At 35.8% G+C, this 18,784-nt stretch overlaps 1 protein-coding gene and 1 long non-coding RNA gene across 2 annotated transcripts in view; both read right to left on the bottom strand.

Annotated features, from left to right (window-relative positions):
- The window catches only part of LOC122082104 (disease resistance protein RPV1-like), a 31,212-nt gene extending 27,408 nt beyond the window's left edge, over nucleotides 1–3,804 (bottom strand). Inside the window, exons 1-2 of the mRNA XM_042649593.1 lie at nucleotides 3,796–3,804; nucleotides 1,855–1,905 (exon numbers count right to left, since the gene is read on the bottom strand). Coding sequence (XP_042505527.1) covers nucleotides 1,855–1,905; nucleotides 3,796–3,804 — 60 coding nt within the window. The remainder of the gene's footprint in view (nucleotides 1–1,854; nucleotides 1,906–3,795) is intronic.
- Nucleotides 3,805–15,470: 11,666 nt separating this feature from the next.
- LOC122081004 lies at nucleotides 15,471–18,330 on the bottom strand. The gene is made up of 3 exons (XR_006140976.1): nucleotides 17,990–18,330; nucleotides 17,665–17,912; nucleotides 15,471–15,735 (listed from the first exon to the last, which is right to left on the bottom strand). It is a non-coding gene; the product is annotated as an uncharacterized LOC122081004 (long non-coding RNA).
- Between the last annotated feature and the right edge of the window lie 454 nt (nucleotides 18,331–18,784).

Below are 18,784 nucleotides of genomic sequence, written 5' to 3'. Positions count from 1 at the left end.
CTTTCTCCTCATAAAAGAAAAGAAAAATCCATGATAGATCTACCACATCCATATGCATAGACCGACATATTTTTGTCCAAACGTAAGGAAAAGTAGCAGCTATCAGAACCAACTGGCAAGCTACTGTCCATTCAATACTTGAACTACACAAAATTCTAAGAGTGAGAAACGGGTAGGAAATTTCAACGTAAATATGTGGAAGGAGAGATGAGTGAGAAGAACACGAAAACTTTGAAAGCAAATGAAGAGTGAAAGAAGGAGAAGAAATTTCAATAGCAACCGTTGTGGGCCTGTACCCTGTACTATGAGCCAAACTACGAAAAACGTGTGGACCCAAGACCATAGTTAGTAAATTCGGATTCGAGAATTATTCGGGCGGAGAATTATTCGGAATAATTCGATTGATTAATTTAAGGATTCGATCAAAAAAAGGGTCAAAAAAGCTTATTGGGTTTTTTCTTTTATTTTTTGGTTTTTTTTTTTTAAATACTGTTTAAGTGGACCGAATAATTTGGTTTAATCCGGTTCGATCCGAATTATTCGCGTTTTATATTCACTTTTGAAAAAAATCGCGAATTTTACCTAATTTTATTTTTAATTCGAATTCGGTCAAAATTTTTGATTAAATTCGGAAAATTTTGGTTAGGCTGAATTATTCAGCCGAATTGATAACTTGGCCCAAGACTCTATCAATCGTTTGGTCCAAATAAAATGGCTTTCATTCTTTTATATCACCTTATCATCTTCATCCTCCTTCTGCTTCCTCTATTTCTTCTTCCAGATTTCTGGTTCAGCTGTTGGGCTCTCTTTGTTTTCATAACTTACCATGGCCATGCAAGTTGTGGGAGGCGCTTTCCTTCAGGTGGCTTTCGACAGGTTGGCCTCTAGTGATAGTTAATTCCTTTTTTTTTAAAACTATGGCCTCTAGTGATAGTTATTTCTTTCTTTTTTAAAACTATGGAATCAAATTACTCAGTATATATAGGGCCCGTTTGATAACGTTTCAAGAAACGCGTTTCTGCCGTTTCTGTTTTCAGAAACAGCAGAAACGGAGTAAAAAGCGTTTGATAAAACTGTTCCGTTTCACTTATTTTCATAAATAGAAATAGAAATTTTTACTTATTTATGATTCAAGAAACGACTTAGGCGAAACAAGTTCAACTTGTTTCGCCGTTTCTAGAAACAACTTGTGGTCATTCTTTCATTGGTTACTATCGACTTCTAAAAACATGACTTATCAAACACCTTCAATTCCGTTTCTATTTCTAGAAACGGAAATTTATGTTTCTACCTTTTCTTGAAACAGAAACGACAGAAACGGCAGAAACGTTATCAAACAGGCCCATAGCCTCTTGTTTATTTTTATTTAATTTTTGTTTAAGGAAAAATAAAGTCTGAAAGACAATGTGGCCCTTTGCACACAGGGATGAAATGATTATCCTAACCTTCTTTGCACACAGGGATGAAATGATTATCCTAACCTTCTTTGCACACAGGGATGAAATGATTATCCTACCCTTCAGCCCTTTTGATGCTTCTGCATCCGCTTTCATTGGTCTCAATGCTTTGTTTTTTTGGGTAAGGATTGGTCTCAATGCTACTATAAGGGTTAAGGCTGCCTTGAGGACCCTCCCTTTTCTAAATACACGTATCGGATAAAGCTTAAGGTGAATGGCCGACAAAGCCCAATTTTGAATGAGATTGTTGAGGGAGAAATGTAAATGAAATGCCAATATGAAACAGGAAGAGCAATAATACCTAAGAATTAAAAAGACTGAGCAACTCGCAAGGGTTTTCTACGATCTTCACCAAAACAAAAATCGATGGTCGATGGAAGCAGAAACAGAGTAGTACCTCAAAACAAGATCTTAAAAACTGAAAATTCAATGAAATCTCCTTCAATTCCTGCAAATTAAAGAGAGTCGCAGAAATGAGAACCAAAGGAAGTGGGAAAAAAAACTGCTTCACTTCTAATCAAAAGCACAAATGGGAGAATCAACGGTAGAGCTCCGCTTGAAACACAATTTCCCGCCGAAATTACATCGAAAAGTTCTTCAAAAATGTTAAAAATGGAAGACAGAGAGATGTAGAGAGAGAATAGAAAGATAAACAAACACAAACCTGTTCCTGAAACCCCTAAAAACTGGGCGGAAACCTCGTGAAATCAGAATAATGGCGAAGAAGAGGAGAAGCAAAATCTAAAAACTCCTCACATGGCCTCGTTTTCTTTGCCAGCGGGAGATGGTGGACAATCGGCATTTTTCAGAGTTGAAGGTGAGGGTTGAGTGACCGGCGGGTAGGAGGGCGTAGCCTGGTCGGCCAGATGTGATTTGATGCCTCGTTGAAACCTAAACAGAGGAGGAAATTAGTCACATGGAAATTTTTTTTTTTTTTTGGTAAATGACACTTGGGTTCCAACGTTTTGAAAAATTACAGAATACCTAAAGTTTGTGAAATATATTTGGGATACTTATTTTCATATTTCTAATTATAACCTCATTCATCACCTCAAGTGAGGCTTTAGCTCCTCTCTTGGACCATAATCTCTACATCCTTTAATTGATATGAGATCGTTGTAGAAGGTTATGGTCTAGGAGATGATTCGGACACCACCACCACCATTGCTATAACCATCGCCTAGTCCCACCCTGCGACCTTTCTTCTTCCCTGTGTGATTACTCACATGTTCTTCCTCCCCAACCCTGCACTCCACCCCAGCCTGTGTCCCTACCTTACAACCCACCCCATCTAATTAGTTTTCAAATTAGTAGTAGAGGATCTCTCTCTCTCTCTCTCTCTCTCTCTCTCTCTCTCTCTCTGGTTACCTTCGTAACTCCCTTCTTGGGTCCAATTGTGGTATTCTTCGTAGCTAGGTGATCGGGGCATGAGGATGGCGTAGAAGGAGAGATTGGAAATTAATGAAGTCAGGAATGCCAAATCCATGAGCAGTGAAACCAGAAACATCGTAATCAAGCATGAAAAAGGGGCTAAGATGGAGAGCGGATTAGGTTCACGTATGAGAACAATCTCGTACGTTCTTGATCCGTGGATTTAGAATCTATTAAATAAAGAGAGAGAAAGTGAATTTCAATCTACGGACCAAGAACGTACGAGATTGTTCTCGTACATGAACCTGATTTAGATTCGCTAAGATGAGCTTGATCCGAAACTCAAATATGTTGATCAATTGCCACTTGATTTTTAGAATGGGTAATTTACAATGACATCCCCTAGAGAATGCCACAATTAGAGACACCCCCTGCATATTACCAAATTATGTTCGCACCCCTTGCCATTAGTCGTTACCGAATATACCTCAAATGCTGATATCAGTTGGTATATTTTTTTACAAATACCAAAATACCCTTCTAAAAACTGAAGTACCTAACATACCCTAACTTAACCCTATAATCCTAAATCAGAAAAGTAACCTCCATCCCCAAATCGAAACTGTGCTCTTCTTCAGATATTGCTTCATAGTTATCTTCGGCTCAAGGTCCAATTGCATGGAAGAAAGTAGAAAATACTGTTGCAAGGTATCATTTTTTATGTCAATCCTTAGCTATTGATTCTATAAATGAACTAGTCTTGATAGTGATTTCAGTTAGAGAAACTTCACTAACCAGATAGATATCCAACATTTGACGAGTCTTCTTTATCTGTACGCGTGGCACTCATGTATCCAAAACATAACTTACATTGGAAATGGATGTGCCCAATATCATGACTTCCATTTTAAAGTACTTGAACAAATAGTATGGATCTTGCTTGCGATATGTTCATCTAAGTACCCACCTGCTTCATGTGCGCTCACATGGACACAGATGCAGTGAATGGTAGGAATTCACTATATGTGATTGGTTTTGTGACCCAATAAAAGAACTCTGCTTTTGTAGCTTCTTTGTATGGAGAAGCAGATCAGTCCATGCTCCTGTTGTAAACGGTTAGATTTCTTAAGCCAATAATGTTGGCAAATCTGGTGAAGTTGAATGGTAGAAACAAGAATATAGTTTTCTAGTTGTATTCCGTACAATTCATCCAAAAAAAAAAAAAATTTGTACTCTACATCCCAAAGCCTTTACTCTCCGTGAAGAGCAACTGCGACGGAGGTCTACGCCGCATCTTCTTGTGCGTAGGAAATCCTCTTTGAACTCCACGGTGAAAGTGAGTGGAAGTTAAGGGTAATGAGGGACTTGGGTAAAATATGAATTGGTCATGTGTTTTAGTCAAAAGGGTGCAATCGTCATTTCAACTCCTCACTTAACAACGACTGACGGTAAGGAATGCGAGCATAATTTGGTATTATACTGGGGATGTCTCTCTAATTGTCGCATTCTCTAAGGGATCATGCAGTAAGGCATACATAAAAAGTTTTCATCTCAGAGATCTTGGGGAAAATGTCATTTTTATAGCTATTTAGATCTAGTGGAAGGCTGATCATCTTTCTTCTCTCCAATCCAATACATTGTAACATAGGTAGATTACACTATTGATTAGCTATGTGGGAAGTTTTTGGCTCCACCTAGACTATACTATATGAGCCATCTTATATATATTGAACTATCCTTAATGCGCCTCAACCATAAAATCAAATTAGGAAAAAGGCTCTTTGAACCTAACGGGTACATTGCCTTCCTCATATGGATTATCAAATTATTTTTTAAAAAGAATAATAATAATATTAAAAATAATCAGTATAAGAAAATGTACTTAAGCATCGCTTTTCTTTTATGTGGAAGAATTCCAGTGGCGAGTGCAGTTCCTCCGTGCGCACAAAAGTCAATAGGAGCGCATGAGGAATCAACCACAAAAATGACATTTTTCATTTCATCGGGGTGGGCTAGTCATGTCCCTCTTCATGTGTGTCTAGGCACAAGGGCCACACTCACGTAAAAAAACCTTTTCCCCTTCTTTTGTTTCTTGATTTTGATTTGTTTGATAAGACACTTCACCTCGAATACAACTTCTGATTACCAAACAAATCATATCTGATCATCAATTCTGAATTAGTGAACCAACCGGTTTGTGGCTGATTTTATTGTTGTTAAATTGATTTTATTTTGGGAACATCAATATGCAAGGTCTAATAGTGAGAGAAAAAAAGAACGCCTAGCAAACCCTAAGGCTGTGTTTGGTAACCTAGAAAAGAAAAGAAATAAAGAATCAAGAAAAGAGGAGAAAAGAAAAGAAAAGAAAAGAAAAAATAACATTTATTGTGTTTGGTTGTTTGATTAGAAAGGAAAAGAAAAAAAGAAAAAATAGAATAAAAACCATTGAACAACTACTGCTGTCGCCCTCTCTCTCTCTCTCTCTCTCCTCTCTTATTTACAATCTCCAAAGTATAGAGACCTTCATTGGGAATGGCTGAAGATGGAACAACCGATATTCTGTTGTGGGGGCTTGAACGGTTTTGAGTATGGAGACGATGAAAGAAGAATCAAAGCCTTCAATTGCATGTGAAGAGCAAGAAGTGATTGAGCAGATTGGAAAGGGGCTTTTGGGCTGCATTTCTGATTTTCCATGATAGAGGGAAAAAAAAGAGTTAAAGAGGGATTTAATTGCCTAGAATCTGGGCTTTGGAATGATATCTACTTTTGTTTCACTTTTCCTCTCAAGACAAAACCCACATCTGTCGAATCTAAAGCCAAAGCTCAATTTGCAATGAATATTTCAGGTCCAAAGAGGATATGGCTTGGAATGAAATTGATAATCATATTGGGGCTTTTCTTTCTGAGGGCGCTCAGAAGGGCCAGTGGTTTGGTTCGTCTTCTTTACTCCAGCAATCTATCGAGTAGGCTACAGATGATGTGAAGATTTCTTCTACTTCATCAAAAACTTCTAATTGCATAGCATATTCTCCCAGTCGGAAGTGGGTGAGCCATAGAAAACCTAAACCTCTCCAGTCTCTTTCTTTCCTTCCAAAACAGAGTATCGGTTTGTAGATAAGCTCATATATTCATATGCAACCCTAGAGTCTATGTTTTCCCCTCCTTTCAGACTCTCTCATGCTCTGATCATTTGCTTGCTGGAGGTGCCTTGTTGCCACAGTGATTTGGTGCTTGCCGAAAGAATAAGCTAATTTGTAATGGGGAAGAATAAAAAAAAGGTAAGTTTTCTCGCCGTGAAATAAGTTATGTCGTCTGAAAGTCGAGATAATTTTTTGGATGGCGATAGAAAATAACAAGACTCCCGAGGTGATTTTAAAAATTTAAATGAGAATCTTCTATTCATCTGGGAGTGCTCCAAACGTAAAGAGAAGTTTCTGAAAGAGAAATCGTACAGAATCTTGTACAATTTTCTTTTCTTTTCTTTTCTTCTCCTGGCTACCAAACACAGCCTAAGCAAGAAACTTTCCTTGACTGCCACCCTCGCTTCTCCTTCTCTCATCGTCCCCTTTCCACCCTATCTCTTCTTCCTCCACTGTTTTTTTTCTTCTTCATCATCCTCCCCTCCCCCCCCCCCCCCCCCCGGTCTCTGCTTCCTCTACTCTTTCTCTTCTTCTTCCTCGTCTGCTGGAGCTAGGTTTCCGGAAGGAGTGGTGCCTTGGCCACCAACATCGCAAGTCACCATTCCCTCTAGGCCTCACCAATCTCATTGCCTCTAGCCCTGTTCTCCTGATTTTTCTCCAGTTGCTGTTTTACACCACCGGCGCTCTCAAAAGAGTGAATATGAAATGTGAAATCATATTTCCTTTCCGTGCTATATGTGCTTAGACTTTACTTTTTCCCCTTTTTTGTTCCTAGTCCAAGATTTTTTCTCGAAGTTCTTCGTTTCCATGTAGAAACAAACTCTCCAAATTTGTGACCAACCTTCCTTTTAGTGATTTTACAATGACTAGGAGTTTTTCCATTGTAATTTCGTACAGAGCAATCAACGAATTCCAGCGAAATTAAAGATCTAAGTGACCAAAATTTCTTGTTCAAAATAAGTTCTCTTTTCTTCTGCATTCTCAATAAGAAAGCATCAATAGAACTTCCCTTCCATATAGATCAGCATGAACTCAGAATTTATTCTCTTTGATTTCTTTCTAATGGATCCAGAATAGATAGTTATCTCATCAATAGATAGAAATAGGAGATTTTCCCATATTATGGATAGATTACCTCTCTATCCATTCCTACTCTTTCGATCTATCAGAATAGATCAAGTTATCTATCAATCAACTTGAAAATAGCATGTTTGCTGGGTCTCGGACCAAGTTTGTAGGTTGTATTGACTATGTTTGCTGGCTTAACAGCAACAAGCTCCGATTTCAGAAGCGATCCAGAGTAGCGCGCTAGCCTCGCTAGCTAACATTTTTCAGCTAGTTGTAATGTTAATTGTAGCATGCTAGCATGCCTTCCCTCCTTCTCTCACTTCAAAAAGATTTAGCAGTATTTTCTTATGATGACCTATCGAGAGAGGTACAATACACTAGTGTAAGAGATTGAGTTTAAGGCTTGCCCTAAAGTGCGCAGCTTACAAAAAGGTTGCTTCATCGCCTACCATCCCACTTAGCTTGCTATCATTTGCTGGTCAGCCGCACTAGGTTTACTAGCTGCATGTCCAGCAGCCCGCGAGGCTACCAGCTACCCACTAAGTTACTTCATCATCACCCTCCACAAGGTCCGTGCCTCTCCACCATGTCTGTTACCTCCACTAGGCCAACTGCTCGCTTGGTCGTGGCCTTACGCAAGGCTAGCAACCCTCAACCGTGGTTTCCTTCTTGCCGGAAGAGATTTTCTCGTCTTGACAGCTGCTTGGAAGATGAAGTGTTGAGATATTAGTTAGGGTTTGCGGAACCCTACCTAGAGTTGTCTTGGTTGCCCTTGCTTTGTTATGAGCTTCTTGTTCTTTTTTTTACGCCCATGTGGGCTTCTGTGTTGTACCGGATATGTCTATGGCACTATTTGATAAAGTTCCTAGAAACATGTTTTTACGTTTTTTTGTGCCAAGAAACGGAAAAACAGCCTAAAAAACATTTGATAAATCTGTTTCGTTCCTCCTGTTTTTAGGAATGTAAATAGAAATTTATGGCAATTTATGATACAAGAAATGTGAATGACGAAACATATTATACTTGTTTCGCTGGTTTTAGAAATAATTTGAGGCCAAAATATTGGGAAAGGCCTGATAAAAAATCGATCAAAGGGCAACTCGTTTATCAAACGTCAAAAAATCCTTGAAGGTAGTCCTTGACATCATTGTTGGTGTTGTAGATTTTGGTGTGGGCGATCCAAGAAACAAGTTTATCAAATATCAAAAAATCCGTCTCTGTTCCCAAAAACGTGAAAAATCATTTCTACTGTTTTGGTGTCTAGAAACAGTAGAAACGTTATCAAATGGTGCCTATGAGTCCTTGGTTTCTTGTTTCCCATCTGGGTCTAGGTTGTAGTCCTTAATAGGCTTTATTACCCTTATAGAGGTTTTTAATTTTCCCTTTGGGGCTATATTTCCCCTCTCCTTATCACATAAAAAAAATATATTTTATTTTATTATTGAACTTTTGGAGAAATTTTGTATTCCACCAACCAGATAATTGTACTGTGGTTTAAAGCATCAGACCACTAAAATGGAATATTTCCCTCTTTATTTGATGAAGGGTGGATAAAATCCTTCCTTTTAATTTGTGTTTCTCTCCTCCCATGCCCTCAAATTCCCATGGTCCGCCAACCAATGAATTAAATCCCTTACTTTCTAATATATTTATTGGGAAAAAGCCAAAATAACCGGCCCCATAAAATAAAAAATTGCATCCATATTGATGCCCCTATGCACACTATCATTGACTCCACTATTGCAGAAGCCACGTGACTAGAGAACATCTTGTCCCTCTTTATTATTATTATTTAAAAAAAAAATTGAATCAAATCAGACAAGACTGAGCATATTTTGGTCCCTAATCTAATAATTTTGTATTAGGATTTCACAATTTCTATGTATATTTCCTTATTTTATCTTTTCCGTTGAAACATTTGTAAACTATTTTATATAGGGGAGGGTTCCCACATTGTCAGTGTAGGGTGGAATCAACTTGTCACACCAATAGTTGTCCTGGAAAATGTATCATCCACACAAGATCTACAAATTCAGAGTATGTGAGAAAAAAATATATACATATCTGGTGAAAAGAAAACTGCACTGGCATTGTGGAGAAATATTACTAAATCATGCTCGTGCTTCCTCACAGAGAAAGAAATAAGATTGCAAGACTTAGGCACCACATCTTGATGCTTATCACATATGTGTTATGTCACAATATAACATTTGAGAGCATTGTTTGACATAGCTCGAGAAGGAGAGGGGGAGAGGAACTCAAAAAGCATGGCCTACCTCAATAATAGGTCATTTGTTAGAATATCACCACTTATTCTTACAGTTAGAATTTGATTTTTTTTTTCCTTTTTGTCTCATAGAAATGGTAGAGGCCTTTATGTCTATCATAGATGAAGCAAACTTCCATCTCATCGAAATGACCTTTATTAGAGTGTCCCCTCTTATGCTTACATTTAGATTTTTTTTTTTTTTTTTTGAAGGGGTGGAGGGTCTCATAAAATGGTAGTGGATTTTATGTCTCATAGATGAAACAAACTTTCATTTCATTGAAATATTTCCCCTCTTATGCATAACTAAGATTTTTTTAGGGTTTTTTTGGTGTCTCATAGAGTGTAGTAACGTTTGTGTCTCTCATTGACAAGGAAATCTTATGCATTTCATAGAAATAGGCTTTGTTAGAATGTCCCCTCTTACGCTTACACTTAGTTTGATTTTTTTTTCTCATAGAACGGTAGCAGATAAAGCAACTTTGCATCTCATCAAAACGACCTATGTTAAAATGCCTCCTCTTATGCTTGCACTATAAATTTTATTTCCTTTATTTCATTTTATTTTTTTCTATTTTTTTATTAGTTTTATGATTTATAGAATGGTTTTTTTTTTTTCTCATAGAACGGTAGCAGATGAAGCAACTTTGCATCTCATCAAAACGACCTTTGTTAAAATGTCTCCTCTTATGCTTGCACTACAAATTTTATTTACTTTATTTCATTTTATTTTTTTATTTTTTTTATTTATTTTTATTAGTTTTTATTAGTTTTTATTAGTTTTTATTAGTTTTATGATCTTATAGAATGATAATGGGTTTTCTTTTTTTGGTAATGAATGGAATTTATGTCTCTCATATTTGAATCAACCTTTCATCTGATCGAAATATTAGAATTCAATGTACATTATAATAAGAATGACCCTCAAATTATTGAGAAAAGCCATGCCGTTTCCCATGTTGCCAAATCTTTTTTTATTTATTGATCTCGACTCTTGAGCATCTTGATTGAAAGATTGCCCAACAACCTTGAGATAAGAGATATTTATATTTGCTTATATAGCAAGGCTCGCACATAATAAGGGAGAATACCTCTCCAAAGGGCTTACACCCTTAAGATTCAACTTTATACATATACCTAGGGAAACTTTCACAAATTTTCAATGTGGGATTAAACTTTAGCTCATATGCTTTTACTAGTATCAAAGAGTTCAAACAAAAGGAAGAGACTTGTTATTTTGAAACTTAAAATTCCAACAAAAGATTAATTTTCAATGTTAAAGCTTCCATCTTAAAATCAATTGATTTGAAGTGAGGTGGCCTCTTATGGCTCTTCTATAAGATAGTTGAGTAACCCACAGTCGATGTGGAACTATCTCAATACTCCCCCTTACGTGCAGGCCTCTTATGGCTATAGAGGCCCAACGTACCCACTCTAATACTATGTTAACGTTTCTATCTTAAAACTAATTGGCTTGAAGTGAGATGATTTCTTGTGGCTCTTATACAAAATAGTTGAGTTACCTACCGTCGATGTGAGACTATCTCAATATTCAAATAAATTTTACTTTTTAAATGATTCTATCAAGAGATTTTTCTTCCATGACTTTTACCCACTATAAGAAAATTGGTCTACGACGAGGGATTTTTTCACCGCTTTTGATGACCTATGATTTTTTTGGTAATCTTTTGAAGACTTATGACGGTGGTTTTAAATATGTCGAAAATCCGTGCCAGAATCCACCGCTTTATTTTGGAAACCGTTGCTCGGCAAATGGTTCCGATGCGGATTTAAATGCTGGGATGTCTCAGCTAGCTGGGTCCCACTAGGGTTGACCTTGTTTTTGTCATTTACATTATATTTACACAAAAATTAATATTTTTCCTAAATATGTATGTGTGTGATATATTAAATCAATTTGATATATAAATACAACTGATGATAATTCATTTCCTTTACCTTGCATACAAATATTATATTATTATATGAAAGTATAAAATGGCAGATCTTTTACTTGACAATTTTATCCTTTCTTCTTCGTTATCTTTTCTTTCACTTCATTTTTATTTTCTTAAATTGTCGGTACCCTTTTTATATTATTATATTTTTATAATACTTACTACTATAAAGGGAGAAATCAAAAGAGGTGATTCATGTGAAAGCAAGAAGAGGCCAAGCTACTGATGGCCATAGTTTAATAGAGAGGGTAAGTTTGAGTTTGTCAGAGGAACCTTTCTTTTGTAATTTGATTCTGAAACCCTCTTGAATGATTTTTTGAAGAGTGTTCTCTTTGTTAACTGTATTATTTCAACTTTAGTAAGAGTTCTAAAATGGATATTAGATGTGCCAGGTATTTTGGATATTATTAATAATTGAGTAAAAGAAGGAATGAATCATGGAAGCTAGATGATAAGGACTACCATATATGACAATGCCTCGTGGTTTTCTCTTCTGTTGCACTTTACAGCCACACACCCAAGCGCGGGTAAAGAAGAGGAATTTCAGTTTCTTTTCTTTAACCTTCTTTTTAGTTGTCTAGATACAAAGTTTTTGACAAGGCATGAATGTAGAAATAAAGTTGTCTCTGTCTCTCTCCAATTTTTATTTTTTTTCGTTTATTGAAGTATCAGTTATCTATTTTATGTTTTTTTTTTTTCTTTTTTCCCTTTTTTTTTTATAGGGAGGGGAAGTAGATAACAACCAAGAGGATCGAACTCGAGACCTCCCTGTGAGCTAGAATACTAGTGTGTGCTAGCTGATGTGTTTCTTATGATGTTGGTACTATAGTTAGTTTTTGGTGATGGATATACTTCAAATTTTAACTTAAGTTATAATACTATTTGTCATGTTGGTAGGTATTCCATCAATCCATTGTGCATGGGTTAATTCTTTTCTTAGATGTCTTGTATAAGGCTGATCTTTTGTCCCAACTCCATTTCTATAATTTCTCTATCATCCATTGATATTTGAGAAAACTATGATGTTCTTACTGATAAAAATTGTGCTTATTGATGAGTTTTGCTCGTGTCTTTTTGTTTAAAGTTTAAGGGAGAGGATTGGGCACACGACTAGAAATAGAATGACTTATATATCTCTTCCCTTTTTTTTCTTAGATATATATATATATATATATATATCTTCCTTTACCTGTAAATAGAAATCTTGATATGATAATATACTAATGGCACTAACCAAATAAGTAGCCCTTACTCATACTACCAAAGCCAAAGACAAATTTCTCTCTCTCTCTCTCTATTCAAAGGTGAAAGCCAAATTTATTCTAAATGAAAGGACATTGAGATTTGCTGCATAAATGAGAGATATTGTCCTGTCTTATTCAGATTGTGCAGTTTAGGTATTGAATATTGGGTTTTGGTTCCCTCCATATTTAATTATTTATGAAGCATTGAAATAGTTATACTTGTGTTGAAACAGAAATCAACTATATTAGATCCTGTTAGGTTAAGCATTGTAACAGTAGCAACTAAGACTTTCAAAGTTTAAAATTACTAATGAACTATTATTTGTTTTTTCTTATCTGTGCTTGTGTTTTGAAGAATTTTGACCTTTTTATCTAAGAAAACTCACTACAAGAAAAATAGGTTTTTGGGACGGAAATTTTCTGTCACAAATACCAAAATAGTGTCGCTAATACTTATTAGGGATAGTAAAAATTTCCGTTACACATCTGTCGTTACAACGGCTGTCGTATAATTTACGAGATGGAAAAAATTTTCCATCCCTAAGGGGTCAATTGCAACAGATTTCGAGGCGGAAGTTTTCCGTCGCAAATAATTATTAAACTGACGAAAATATCTGTTGAAAATATGGTGTTGTTAAGGCCATGTAGCAACAGTTTATTTCTGTTGCAAAAGAGCATAAATTATTTGAGATGGAGTTTTTCCGTTGTAAAAAATTTCAAGACTTTGTTTTTTGGGACAGATTTTTCTTGTCGCAAATAGGGTCTTCATTTTAGAGACAGCTATCTCCGTCCCAACTAACAAGGGCTGTAATTTTTAGGGACAGTAAAATTCCGTCCCTAAAAGTTTTTAAGTAAAAAAAAAAATAATTATGATATTTTCAGACATATTTACCTTGTTGTTACACATTAGAAGATCCAACTAGACATTTAATGATTACATCATCCAAAAGTATTAACATTAGATAAATCTATACAAGTTAAACATTTATATCATCCTCAAACAAAATGATAGATAAAACTATTTTTGTTCCCAAATTCTCGTTTGCCACAGAACGCATGTGCCCTAAACTTATGTGCTCAATTGCTAGTCATTCTTTTATGTAGGAGCACTAGTTTATGGCATGTTGTTTTTTGGACAGAAATGTATCTACCTGTGGTCTTTTCCATCTTCAGACAAAACAATCCAATCAATTGATCTCCATTTTATGGAAGAATTTTTATCCTACTGAAATGGATTCAGTTTTTATACAATATCTACTATCAAAATACTTTATGAGGGTTACTTGAAGCACATAGGATTGAAGCGAAATGGTACACATGTATGAAGAAGTTTTTGAGGTAATATTTGCAAAAGCTCTCACTTTTTCCTTCTCTCATAATTGGTCGGATGCATTGTAAAAGTTACTACTATTCATTAATTCTTACCCTTCTTTAAATGTTGCTGTTTAAGTAAGGTCTCTAGTTTTTGGGTTTTCATTTTATTGGTAATAAAAGTTCCTCTGGGAAAGTTATAGGAAAGTTGATTATTTAGGCATCAGTCATAGGAAATTTTGCTGGGATGTAGTTATTTAATTATTTATTGAGATCATTCTTTATGTTAATTTATTACCTGGTCTAGATAGAGAGCACATAGATGCTGTGTTGAGCATTAGAGATGTTAAAAGAATAATTTGTTACTGGAAGGAAAGCTGATCACCAACTAATACAACAATTAACTAGATATAGTTTTGATTGTGTCAGTCTTGTAGGATGAGGTTGTTCTGTTAACCTGGTTAGTCCATGTAATGGCTTATACAAGTAAATGAAATCGTCAAAGTTTAGTTAGGGAATCCTCCAGATGTTAAGCCTCTAGCTAGGGGCACTTTCCTACCGCAATTTGATTTATTGTATTGTTCATAGTTGATGAGTCTGTCTCCTCTAACTTCCATAAATGTAAAGGCCCACAACCTACACCTTGATTTTATGAAAACACAGTTCAGTTCTCTCCATATCTGTTGTGGTTTATGTACTTCTTTGAGTAGATTCTTTGGTTCAACTAGATGGATTCCTGGCCTATTTACCTTCTAATCTTCTATTTTCTAATTCTATGATGCAGCAGATCAGAATCTCCTTTTCTAAACTTGTGGCTCCCCTGTTTCATTCAAGTTTGCTGATTGCTTTGCTTTAATCTCTCTCTGAATATTGATCATATTTATCTCAAAGTTCGCATATTAGTTTCCATTCATCAGTTCTCTTGAATTCTGGGTTCAATTTCTGAGAACTATTAGTTGATATTCAAGTTATGGATATCTAACTTTCCAGTTAGCTAGGGCTTAATGCACAGCCCAATCTAGAGTTCTGTTTTCATGTATATTTTTCAAGCATTTTCTATTGATTCTTATTAGCACTTGACCAGAAAAGCTGCCCCATCTTGTCACTCTGTTACAAGTTATCAATTTTCTCCCTAATTGTTCTCTAGTTCTCTATTTTGGTGATCCTGTTCTGCTAGTCAGTTTTATTTCTTCATTTTGGAACTGATTTTGCACTTATTGAATTTTACCCACCTTCATTTCCTTTACTTGAGATAGGTCTATTTTGTAGTTCTATTCATATCATGCTTTTCACCCTTAGTGCTCTAATACGTCAAGTAAGGGCATCAAACTCGCACTCAAATGACAGATTGATGAGCTGAGGGTGAGAGTGGTTGAAATTTTTGAATGGGAAATGAACAGAACACAATTCTGTGATTCTGAGCCTACAGCTTCAACAGATTTCGTAGTACATTTTAACCTTTAGAATCACAGAAATAGAAGTTGGCTCTAACCAGATTACCAACACCTTATTGATTAATTTAATCCCAGATCCAGATTCCTACATGTGTATCCATGTTACATGGAACTTTTTTAGAAAATTATAAAGTTAATTACTTTTCATTAAAAAAATTAAGAAATTCAATATATTCTTGGATCATAGGTTGGATTCAAATAAAAAAAAAAATTGAACTTCAGCTAACTTTTCATTAAATAATGATCTCTTTCAAAAGTCAGACTCAAAGCAAAAAAAATAACCAAAAAAGAAAATCCAAAACATAAACACGAACGAGTATCTCACCTTCCGAACAGAAATAGAGTCTAGAAAACTAACAAGCAAATACTTGGAAATGAAGTATAAATATTGCATTGGGTATCAACCTTGTAACCGAGGGTCTACCAGTTTTGAAAACTTCCGGCAGTCATTGAACAAGGTGCGTGCCTGCAAAGACATAAACCTGACAGTTATCTTGGCAGTGCTGAATTGGGGTGGATATCAAGAGGAATTTTTTATATCTAGATAACAGAGGTTCAGATTCAGAAGAGGGATTGGATATAGCATCATATCAAAATCTACGATCTCAAGCAGTTAAATTTCATCTAACTAATCTCAAATGAATTAGATGAATGCAGAGAAACGGATGCCCACTCACAGTTGCACAAGATGGCTTTTGGCAAAGGAGTTTGGTTCTTCTACAGGGGAAGATGCATCAAAAGCACAGTTGTGACACTGTATCCGATATGCATACCACAATGGATGAAATGTCCACATGGTCTATCCAATTGTTCCATGGAATCCACTCACAAAAGAAATGCATGCAATTGAAGAAACTAATTATATCAGGGACCAAAAGGACATTCTCAAGAAGAAGGCACCTTAAGGAGTAGACATTTTTTTCCTGGTAAGTACAGTGGAAGCTTTCTTAACTAATAGGGCTTTCTTTACTAATAGGGGGGAAAACAATTTACTACTAGGAATGTGACTAATCCTCTTTGATTAAAAGCCATTGCGTCTACAAATTTATGATTGGATGCCCAGAGAGTTTAAGATATCCCTACAAAACTCTCAAGAAACCCTCTCTTTTAACTCGTAGGAAACACATGCCAGTGTTCTATTTTGACTTGGAAATGAAGTATAAATATTGCAAGTCCTAATCTTGGTATCCCTACAATACAGTATTGTAGGGATACCAAGATTAGGACTTGCAATATCAAAATACAGTTCATAAGTTTAGTGTAACTGACCTCACAACACCACCACCATAATGTCATGTAGCATGCAAGGCAATACAAGAAACAGAATTTATGTGAGAAGGGATAAGAAACAAGATCATATATCAAACAGTAGTGTAAAAGAGAGATGGAAAAAATATCATTTTTGCAAAGGGGTTTGAAATTGAATCAAAGCAACATTAAGGAAAGAACTTAATCTTGCTTTTGAAACCCAATTTTGGGTAATCTGGTAATATTCCAACAGTTATTCTAATGGAAGAAACTAGACAGGGAAAAGAAAAAGAATCTAATGGAAGAAACTAAGTACGGAAAAGAAAAAGTAGAAATACAATAATTGGTTTACAAATATGACCAAAAAACAATGTCTAGTAATGATGTCAAAAGTTTGATATATATGTCCAATAATGGTGTCTGACACTGCACATTTCATCCAGATGGAGTGTCTGGGTGGCAAAGATATGTTAAATATAAGGATTCATTTTTATCTTCAACAAAAGACAATTAAACAAGGCAATGAAAGAGTGCCCAATTCAGTATAAATCAGACAATTAAACAAGGCAGTAAAGACATTAGACTCTGTTGTGGATGTAGGTTGAGACTGAACCAGATAGAATAATTTTTTAATATAGTGCAGACTAGTAAGCCTAGAGATCACCCTCAACCTCCACCCCACCCAATAAAAAAAAAAAATAATAATAATTTAAACTTCTGAGATGATACATAACAACTAACATTGCATCCAAGAATCAAGCCTACATTACAAGAGTTTCCACCAAAATATGAAAGCACATTAAGAGTTAGATTAGACGTTTGCCCTCATTGTCTACATCACTCTGATCTACAATTGGAAAATACAAATAGAAAAAAAGAAAATCAAATATATTAGCTTTAAATCCCACCCCAGCTATAAATTTAGTGATCCAACCACAACCAATCCAGAATCGTTATCGGTTACTCTCACATAAACACTGTCGGAAACTCAAAAATTTATGATGAAGTTCCACCCAATGTGGCGAAGTCCGTTGCCATTTATCCCCCAGTATAGCTAGTCCATTACAACCCCAACCAACACTTGGAGGATCCTTAAAACCCTATATAGCATGAAAGCATCAAATCAGGAGAAACAGAGAACAGGTACCATAAATTTTGGTGAAGAAAGCCCACAAAGTAACGATTTGGGCGAAGGAGTAGCTCCTCCCTGTGCGCAAATAGCATGGTTTTCTGCAAAAAAAAAAAAAAAGGAACCGAGGATGTAGATGGAAGAGATAGTAGCAGAAGAAGAAAGAGACATACCTGTGTTCAGAACTAGAAGAGACATACCTGTGTTCAAAACTAGGGCGGAGGTGGATCTGGTCTCTTCTATCGATGTGCGAAGAGCAGGGTTTTCTACCTCAAAAAAATAAAATCAGTGAACCGAGGATGTAGATGGAAGAGAATAGTAACAGAAGAAGAAAGAGACATACCTGTGTTCAGAACCAAGGGCGGAGGCGGATCTCTTCTCTTCTCTCTATGCGCGAAGAGCAAGGTTTTCTGCTTAAAAAAAAAAAACAAAAACAAAAACAAAACAGAAAAGGGGAAACCGATGATGAAGAAGATGGAAGAGAGTAGAAAGAAGAAGAAAAAGATGAAAAAGGCATATCTGCTGTGTTCAGAGCCAGGGCGGAAACACTTTTCCTCTCTCTGCACAAAGAGAAGGGTGAAGAAGCACTCTATCGTTTTGATCGGGAACGATATCTCAAAACTCATCAAATTGTTTGAGATTTGAGCGCACGCGGGAAGGGGTCTCGGATTTTTAATTTAGGGACATTTAATTATCCGCCCCCAATTTGCGATGGAAAATTTCCGTCTCCAATGACAAGAAAATTTCTTTAATTGAGGGACAATTAGTCATTCATCTCCAATTTTTACGACGAAAAATTTCCATATGTAGCGACGGAACTATTTCTGTATCAAATGATTTATTGAGGGATGAAAAAAATCCATCATAATAGATGTAAATGCAATTATAATAAATGTAAAATTTAATCATAATAGTGACGGAAAAACTCCGTCCCAATATTGGGACAGTAATATATCTATCCCATATTCCCATATATTGCAACAGAATTATATCCGTCTCGAATGGTCTATTTAGGGACAGAAAGTAATCCGTTGTAATAGATGTAAAATTCAATCACAGTAACGATGGAAAAATCCATCTCAAATATTGTGAGGGTAAGATATCTCCTCCAACTGCTATATATGTAGCGACAGAATTA

The sequence above is a fragment of the Macadamia integrifolia genome, chromosome 6, assembly GCF_013358625.1.
Source record: "Macadamia integrifolia cultivar HAES 741 chromosome 6, SCU_Mint_v3, whole genome shotgun sequence".
Classification (NCBI taxonomy): Eukaryota; Viridiplantae; Streptophyta; class Magnoliopsida; order Proteales; family Proteaceae; genus Macadamia; species Macadamia integrifolia.
This window is presented reverse-complemented; position numbering and strand designations above follow the sequence as displayed.